Below are 9,907 nucleotides of genomic sequence, written 5' to 3'. Positions count from 1 at the left end.
AAGTGCTTGTTGGGTCTCTGTAAATTAAAGAGTACGGTCTTGACCTGCTCTATGTGAAAAGTGCCTTGAGATGACTTTTGTTGTGATTTGGCGCTATATAAATAAAAATTGATTGATTGATTGATTGATAAAAGGACGGTTCATTTATACACCAGCACCCGTGATTTTCAACAGTGCCCACCTGCTGGTGTGCTGGAGGAGAAAAAACGATGTCACCTTCATCATAAACGCTGGGCTTTGCATTATCTCTCATTTCTGGCCGTTTCCCAGTTATTCTGCCTAAAAAAAGAGTTTTGTGAGGACAACAGCAGAAAAGACACTTCCCATGTCATGTTGCAGAAATTAGTGGTTTCTCATGGGATAGATCCCATGAGATCCCAGCATGAAAAGCCCTACCATTGTTATGATGCACAAATTATTGTTTTTTCATCAGTTGAGCCCGAATCATCCAAAATCAGTAATTCTTTGACCAATTTCATCATACACAGAATAATACCTTATTGTGTCATTTCTGGCCGTTTCACACTCATACTGTTTTACAGTATTCTGTAAAACAGCTTCATAAAAAGCCTTTCCACTGTCATGACATAGAAATTAGTGGTTTTTCATCAGATCTGAGCCAGAATGATCTGAAATCACCAATTCAATGAGCAGTTCCATCATGCACAGAATAGTAGCTTGATTAATATTATTATTATTATTATTATTATTATTATTATTATTATTATACTACGCCAGGGCCCAGCGGTCCCTGGCACTGAAAATGCGAGGAACCTATTGCATGGGACCAAGACTGGTGTGTTCAACGACCCCAAACATCAGACAGATCTGGGTTCTGAGTTGATCCGACCTTTTTCGGAGATATAGTCCAAAACATCCACCACCATTCAAAGTCAATAGGAAGGGACAATGTGGAAATTTGACTGTTGAATCCAAAATCATCACTCCTGAAAGTGTTTGGAGTCAATTGATAACAGTTTTATAGTATGCTTTTTTTGACCTGTACATTGATACTTTAAAAGATTTTGCATCCAACTGTGACTTGGTTAGGTTCGGGCAGTGGTTAGTAGAAGGAAAGGGGCAGAAGTGAGAGAAGAAGGTGATTTTCTGTGTATAATGAAACTCCTCAGAATATGTGTTTCTGTTTGATTCTGGGCCAGGTCTGATGAGAAACCACTAATTTCTTCACCACAACTGTGGAAGCACATTTTCTGGTAGGATGCTGCCAAAACAGTGATTTTTTCAGTAAGGAGAAGGAAACGGGCAGAAGCGAGAGAAAAGGGTACTTTTCTGTGTATGATGAAACTGCTCATAAAATCAGTGTGTTTGGATGATTCTGTCTTAGATCTGATGTGTGAGAGTGAGAGTTACAAGTTCCTGTTTAATGCCCCAAACATGTTTCAGTTATTATTGCCTACATGCAACAGCAAGTGAGGCCTAAATGACACATAGTTTATCAAATGTATACACAATTTCTAAAGTCACCTCCAGTGCTACGTACTGCACACATGAAATAATATTTTACCCATTCACAGTGTCCAGTAATCCTGACAATCCTCACCCCCCCCCCCCCCCCCCCCCAATATGCTGGATTTACAGAAAAACACAAAATACATAAAATAATTTGTGAGAGGCCTTTATTAGTTGTAACAATGTATACCAGAAATAATACAATATAAGAGAGGAACATACACTGTCACTTCCTCCTTTTCACTGCAATTAATAACCATAACTTGCCTCCAGTCACCTGACCCTTCATAGACCAGATTAAAGGTCTCAGAGATCAGGCTGGCTGTTATATTGGGGGACTGGACTGCTTGCAGGGGGTCATAAAACCTGGTGAGGCTATGTGAGTCAAACAGCTCTGGGAGAATACAGCCTATCACCATCGATCCCAATACCAAGGGGATCCCCTACTTTTGAGGGGTCTACTGATCAGCTCAGTTAGTTGATTTAGGAAACAATGCAACTTTTAGTGAGACATTTACATATCAGAGCTATTCAACTGTGCATACATCAAAATACTGTAACAAATGCCCTCAAAATACCCTGACAAATGTGTTCACAACAATACGTTGCCATCAGCAAATTTGTCAGCTGGGAAAAGTTGGCCTGGATTGACCCTTCCACCTTTATGTAAATTTCTTTGTTTGACCATGGGTGTTATCCTATTCCATGAACTGTTTTTTATGAGTCAAGAGGAGGACTGTAAAAAAAAAAAAAAAAAAAAAAGATCTGTCTGGCAAATGCAACATCTTCATTTCAACAAATCTTATTTTAGTAATTGTGAAAATCTAATAACTGTTTGTCACTAGGGATGGGTATTGTTAAAATTTTATTGATGCCAATGCCATAATCTATTCTGCTTATCAGTGTGATTATTACTGATTACTGATGAACTTTCTGTGTGGAAAAAAAGGAGGCCTACACAGGGTTCAGTGTAAACGCAACTGTTTTATTATCTCTACTGTTTATCAATGACCTTGCATGCTGATGAATATATGAAACATAACTGATAGATAAGATAAATGGTCCTCAACCAAGTTAACTAAATTAACTAATTAGTTAATTAATTTGAAAGCATCATACAGTCTCCTGTCTGCATGAGAATAACAAAATGAAGAAGAGTCCACTGTGTTATTAATGTCATGTCTACAGCAGTGGAGAGCAGCCTCTCTGCTGCACCATTAACTCAGAGGAAAGCCATTGTTGTCCAAAACACAGACTGAGCACTGAGTTATTTCTATTCTCTTTTCTTTTTCTCACCTCAGAGTTGGTTTAAGTTGTTTAACACTGCAGTGTGTGTTGGTCAGCTGGTCTTGTTTGTTACTTCTGATTACTGCTTTGCTCTGCTAATGTTAGTATCTGAGTGACAGCGTACAAAGTTCACAGTATAATTAATATTCGTCTCACAAAGATAATAATTGAAGATGAATTACAAGATAACCAAAGATAATTCTAGCATGTGCACTGTAGACAGTTCAGAGGCTACACTGCCCTCACAGTTGAGTTCCGCCTTTTTTGTTCCATCAACATCACATGCCCGGGCGTTGACAAGAGGAACTGATAAGCTCAGAGGTGTACGATTCTGATGGATTGGGCAATTTGGAACCAGTTCTCGATTCCCTTTGTCACTGCGCTGGATGAGAGATTACCCATTTCCTAAATGTTAACGCATAAAAACCAATGTATTTAAATGCAAAGCCAGATGACATGATGTGTATCTTTGTTGTATTGAAGCTGAAGTACATTGTAGACATACATTTGATTTGCACATTCACCAAGTTGCTTGATATATATCATTCAGTATGCTCATTCAGTAAACGGCATTGGCAGTCAATAATACCGCAACCAGAAATAAATCAATTACTCTTAACCATATTACATTCTGAGAACATTTTTTTATGACATACTGTGTTTGCAGCTGTATTTCTGAACCACATTAATAACAATAATATTAAGTTTTCAGAAACGTTCCTTAATTTGAGTGAGTTTTGGTTTCAGTTGACAAGAATAACAATACAAACAGTTGCTGGCATAACAGCGAGCAGAGCTTCACTCTGGGGTTTCACCAGAAAGGACATACACATGTAAAAGCATTAAATATAGAAGACATGAGACCTCCTTCACACATTTAAACACGCATTTGTGTACAATGAAATGGCCTTTAGCAGCCAGACAGGGCTTAGTAGCATAAACATGACAAAGGCGTACCAGAGAACAATCGTACCATACCAACATTTTATATACCTGATAGGAAAATACCAACTAAGAGCTCTGATAGTTTGGGGAAAGTGTTCATTTACTTTAATTGACCAATGAGATTTGAAAGGGTGCAATAAGAAGGAATAAGCATTTGGGATATTAGAGCAAAATGGCACAGGATGTAAACATGCAGTGTTCAAAGACTTACTGTATGATTCTCATTCCCTTAACACAAAGCTAAACCTACATATCCAGAACTAATTTGAGGAAAAGACCCATTTTGGGAATGTGAAATTAATATGAAGGTGGAAGTTGTGGTTGGATTGGGAATGTCTAGCCTTCCCTTGCCGTGACCCTTGGCTCAGCCAGTGAGCTGTGGATGATGCTGCTGATGGACTCCACCCCCTCTCCTTCCAAGAAGGTGTGGTGGTCACCCTCAATGATGTGGACTGACACCTTGCCATCACATACCTGAAGAAAGATACGGCAGTCAGACCAAGTTTTAGCATTTAAATATGTACTGTATGGGTGTTGGTTGGGTCAAGCCTATGGAGGATGACTGAAAGTTCAAGTTGGTTTTCAACCAAGTTTTCAATTAAAGAAGAATGAAGATGAACACAGATGCAGTAATGATTAGAAAACACGGGATACATCTCTAATACTCTCTAATACATCTCTAACACTCTGTCTCTTGCTCTCATGCAGCCTGTGGGCTGCATGAGAGCAAGAGACAGAGTGTCTCATGATAAAAACTGTATTAAATTTGCAGCATGAATAAATAATTCATGCACACAAATGATTACATCAAGAGAACAAATTACTAAATTGTGTACATGACTTATTTATTTATTCATTATTTTCCCCATGACACCTTCTGGGCTCTGCAATATTTTATGATCTCTAAGAATTCAGGTGAGCCTAAGGAGGACTAAAATTAAAATGCTTTTTAAAATGATCTTAATTCAAGGTCCCCCTAATTAGCTTTCACCCACATGTCATGGTCTTCACAGTAAATGGAGTTTGCTCTGTTGTCCACTGACCGCTGGTTCAGGTCTTTGACCTGTTCCCAGTCAATGATGTCATCAGATTTGGTCCACTGTTCAGAGAAGTTCCATTCTTAAGTCACAGGATAACAACTGAGCAAACTCCATCTGCTGATGAAGAGTGTGAGGTACAGTTGAGAGCACTAGAAAAAAAGCTAGAAAGGTGATAATTTTGTCAAACCACCATTTCCAATATTTTACACTTCACTTTCAGAAAAACCTTTCTGAAACTTGTGCAAATGTGTGCAAGTATACATATCTATGTTACCTCGCTGAGCTTGTAGTCAGCTCCCAGATTTTGTCCGTATTCGCTGCTGGTTTTGGCACGGAGCAGCGTTACATTGCCATGGTATTTTGTTGCAGGAACATAGCCATCAGCGGCCTTCAGCTTGTAGTAAAAGGTGGTGGCTGCAAAGTGCAGCAAGTCTCGGCTAATGTTCTTGTGGCTGGAGGTAATTAGGTCCACTGCCACATTGACACGGGCCTCCAGGTCTGACAGTGGGAGAAGAGTCTCCAGAAGCTGGAGAGGCAAAAGAGGAGAAAGTGGGCCAATCAGAAAAGAGAACTAGATGGAGACCACAGCAGGGATTTACTTTTTTAAGCTATAGAATAGTTATATAGTATATATAGGATATAGGGATTTTATATATAGGATGTAGGATATAAACAAGGGCAGAGCACATAGGAGAGATACAAATGATTTCATGTACCTGTCAAAGTCAAACATCATCTTCTTATTACCATTATGTGCTCTTGTACACTTAAACACAATATTGCTATTATAACTTGTGTTCCCAGAGGAGCAACAATGTATAACACTTATAGTATGGGATATCACTTACACTTATAGTATGGGATATCACACCCCTGCATGGTCTGACACTTGTATTCACATTCACACATAAACGGGTAACTACACATGAATTGTACACATAATCACATAAGCTTATGTTGGCATATGACATTAATACTGGAGATTTTCCAAAAATACACATTATGTAAATACTGCTTTTTGTGCTCTGCTTGGATTTAAAAATTCAGTTCAGCTAAATGCTTTTGCCCCTCCCTAATCGTGACACAATGGGTAAGACCCAGAGGTCTATTTTGTATATCATTTGCCACACCATGTATAAATAGTATAACACTGGCTATCCATGGCCTCAGTGTATGTCTCTAACACATAGCTACTTAGTAAACTCTACTAAGTAGCTATGTGTAGCAAGCCTGATAAGACATGGCAGGGAGATGATGTCATACATGAACAAGAGATTTATTCCTTTTCTGTGGCAATAAACACAACACATATATAACTGTGCTATATTCAGAGTTTAACAAGATATTCTGGGTTAACAATGGTTACATTAACCATGATACCAGGTCTATGGCTATGTACTGACACTCCACCACAGATGCATACACAGGTACCCACACAAAAACTTTTACAAAGGGCTCTCTGCTTTTGCAGTGTGGAGTCTGACGCCAGCTGCTCATGGCTGGTAAGCTTGGCTATAACTACCGACCAGCTCTACATTGCTATTCATGCTAAGTGGTAATCAATCTGTGTCCCCTAAGCCCCCGCATCACACACTATGTAGCATTGTGACCCCGCCCCATAAATGGCATGGGAATCTAGACTGGGAAACAAGCAGCAGTAAATAAATGCTCAATACCATAATGAACTGGCACTCATGTCTGTGATTTTTTTTTAAAAACGTTTTTAAGTGGCGTGGGACATCCAAAAGGTTGCCGACCCTTAGTCTAGACTGTATATATAGTTCTGTCACGACAGCACTTCACCAAGCCCAGCTGTGACTGTGGATTTACCTTGTTGTATTCAATGCCAGTGAACTGCTGGATGAAGGCACACAGGGCTTCAGTTTCAGCCTCAGACTCTTTGCCTGGTGTCAGCTTGGCCCTGTAGCTCTGGAAACCAAATACTGAGTTAACTCGACATCCAACCTACATTTGCTTTTAACCTTGATATTCATCTTAAAATTTCTGTTGTGTATTGAAACATCAACTCATATTGTTCATATGTAATGTATTTATGATACCACTCCTGTTAGTCTGTTTAAAGAGTAACTGAACTCAAAAAATTTTTTTTTTTTTTAGGCAACGCACATTTTCTCAAGGAAGAATACATGGGATAAAAAAACATGATGTCCCTGGTTCTGCTTCATCAGTAGTGGATTCACTAATTCTATTGTTAGTAACACTATTGTGGATTCACAATGTGGTTTATAATGTATGTTAGTGGATTGACTAACTTTAGTGTGCATGTGTGAGTGTATTAGCCATTTTCTCTAACCTGTGTGTATGCTGCGACATAGGAGTGTGATCCATCAAACAGAAACAGGTACTCCACAGGTCGGTTCTGGGTCTGCAGCTGAGAACACATTTCAAACGCCACACAAGCACCAAAGGAGTAGCCGGCAATTCGATACAGCCCATCTGGTTGAACATGTCTGATACAATCCACATAGTAGGCTGCCAGGGACTGGATGCTGTCCAGAGGAGCAGCTGGGGGAGAGGGGATAAACTAATATGAGCTTGGTTGGACATTGTTCAACAGATATGGAAACTCACAACTTGATATCATCTACATTTGTTACAGAGGGTATATCTAAATTCCCTTTTTTGATTGTTCCTTGCTCCCCGTGTGACCTGCAAGTTACTTAAAGTTCTCCACAGGGGTCAGATGATTCTACATGAAATAAATGAAGGAAGGGGTAATGGTGAGCATTAAATTATAGCCTCAGAAATGACCAGAAAGATCAGTCAAACCATCTGTGACTCAGCCTCAGCATAAATGATAATATTCAGGACTTAAGATCAGTAATTCAGGGATGGATCTGTTCTGAAGGCAAAGGGTGGCCTGGCTCATTATCAGTTTATGAAATGCTTTTCTTTACTTTTGGCCTCATATGTGCCACCATAAGTGCATTTTTGAACACAGAATACCTTTAGTGCACTGCAAGCCGTAGCAAGGCACACTAAGCTTGGAGGCAAGTGTCTTGAAGGCGGCAATGGAGCCCTCAATGGGATGAATCAGGAACAGTGGCCTCTCCTGGCTCTGCACCTTGTTGAGTGGTGTCACCGTGGGGCCGTTGGGGTTGACTAGTAGCTGGGTCAGATTAGACTCCAACAACGAGCGAACGACGTCCCTCTTAACTGTGGTATGGTGAGATTCTGGATAGTTAAAAGTAACAATGACAAAAAAATTCTCTCTGTTCTAAGTGCATCTGCAGGTTTTAAAGAGCTACAAAGATCTGTATTTAAGACCAATGTAACATAAATCAAATCTCTCAATAGCTATTAAATTTTAACATGTATGTTAATAAATTTTTACATAGATTTGAGAGCAACTCCTAATAATACCATTTGATCCCCCTCGATTGCTATTGGCCAGGTCTCTCAGCTTGTTGATGGTAAGCTGCCGGATGTCCCTCATGGCCATGACGATGTCATAGTCACGCTCCAAAGTCTGGCGAACCTCCACACCCATCAATGAGTCCAGGCCTAGGTCAGCCAATGAGGCATCAGCATTCAGGCTGTTCACATCCCGCACGCCTAAGGGTTAAGGGCACAGTGAAAGTTCTGTGAGAATGGCCTGAACAAATTTAGGTCAAAAATGTGTCTCTCTTTGGTATGACAAACCATGATGTAAAATGAATTGATGATCATTAATGATCTAGTCAAGCAGCGCTTGGACTAGTTTGCTGTTTATAAAAAAAAAAAATCCACAACGTTTTTTCTTTATTTACAATAAAGGTAATAATAAGCAGCTGCTTTATTAGGGTCGGTGTATTAATTTCCTAAAAGGTTTGCTGAGAACAACATAATTGTAGCAACTATAGAAAATATAGGGTGTTCAATTGGTACACTTCCAATTGATTCATACCAATCATTTGCTACTGTAACCTAGATTGTCTTTTAGTCAGTGAACAACAAGTCAGCTGCAGTACAAAAATGTGAAATTTGCTTAAAGGCAAGCATACAATTCAACATATAAATGACACAAAATGAAGAATGAATGAATATTTAAAACTGCTCAATAACTGAACATGGAACTCATGGAATTTTTTTCCTGATAACAAGCATCAAATTACAGAGTTCGTAAGAAATTAAAATTGTGTCATGTGCTTTGTTTTAGATACAATTGATTGATTTACTATGGAGCCCAGAAAGATAATATGTTTAATCATTTGTACACATAAATTACTAATTAGAGGGTACAAATATCTTTACCCTGATACCTGCTGGGCTCAACAGTAAACCACTTAATTGTCTCTATAACAAGGTCAAGCACATATTGAGAATTCAACATTTTGAAGTGGACATGACATCCACCATCTACAGGTTTTTTTGTGAGCAGGCCAGGCTTTACACATGTATAATTTGTAAGTAGCTGTTTGCTGATTGTACTTGCAGCACTTACAGCTGGTCAATGGCAACAAAATAATGCTGTGCAATTCGCAACAACAACATATAACTCCTTGTATGCTTTACATGTTCTATTTTAGACTCCTAAATATATTTTTCAGGCATTACTTTCCATTCACATCTGTATAATGTGAAAATCAACTTGCAGACTTTTGAGACCTGTGACACTTAGGTCATCTATCAACAATGAACAGCAGCTCAGCTTTTCCTTAAAGATGCAGGGGCCAGTCCATTATCAACATTCACAATAGGTGACAGATGACGTGGTTTTGCATTCTTACCCAGAATGTGAGCTACAGCATCCACCAAGTCTCTCTGGCTTCCCGCCTCACTCTTTACCACCGTCCTCTCTGCCAGCACAAAGCTAGACATCACTGGCCGCTGTTGGCATAGGAAGAGGTCGAGCACCTCCAGGCAAGAAGCGATGCGCTGTGGTAGGGTGCCACCAATCACTGTGTCATTGCCACCCATGGTCTCTAGCACCACACCCACATCGCCAATGGCACCCCACTGGACTGCCAGTCCAGGTAGGCCATCGTAGTGGCGCTTCTCACACACACGCTCCATGGCTGAGTTGGCAAAACCATAGTTACTTTGACCGGCATTGCCACGGCCACAGCTGACTGAGGAGAAGGCCACAAAGTAGCTGAGGTCCGGACACAATTTTCTTGTCACTCTGGAGAGGTAATGTGATAAAGTAAATGCATCAAGATCCG

General features: G+C 39.8%; 1 protein-coding gene across 5 annotated transcripts in view; it reads right to left on the bottom strand.

Moving 5' to 3' along the window:
- Window positions 1–1,620: 1,620 nt before the first annotated feature.
- Window positions 1,621–9,907, bottom strand: part of fasn (fatty acid synthase) — a 78,817-nt gene continuing 70,530 nt past the window's right edge. For 4 of the 5 annotated variants that reach the window (XM_067576941.1, XM_067576943.1, XM_067576944.1 and 1 more), the window contains 7 exons: window positions 9,473–9,867; window positions 8,127–8,318; window positions 7,710–7,937; window positions 7,057–7,268; window positions 6,573–6,671; window positions 5,017–5,268; window positions 1,621–4,176 (listed from right to left, as the gene is read on the bottom strand). In XM_067576941.1, coding sequence (XP_067433042.1) covers window positions 4,039–4,176; window positions 5,017–5,268; window positions 6,573–6,671; window positions 7,057–7,268; window positions 7,710–7,937; window positions 8,127–8,318; window positions 9,473–9,867 — 1,516 coding nt within the window. In that variant the 3' untranslated portion in view covers window positions 1,621–4,038. The remainder of the gene's footprint in view (window positions 4,177–5,016; window positions 5,269–6,572; window positions 6,672–7,056; window positions 7,269–7,709; window positions 7,938–8,126; window positions 8,319–9,472; window positions 9,868–9,907) is intronic. The other variant, XM_067576942.1, reaches the window with a different exon arrangement.

This window comes from Thunnus thynnus, chromosome 20 (genome assembly GCF_963924715.1).
Source record: "Thunnus thynnus chromosome 20, fThuThy2.1, whole genome shotgun sequence".
Taxonomy (NCBI): domain Eukaryota; kingdom Metazoa; phylum Chordata; class Actinopteri; order Scombriformes; family Scombridae; genus Thunnus; species Thunnus thynnus.
Note: the sequence above shows the minus strand (reverse complement) of the source record. Positions and strands in the feature narration are given on the sequence as shown.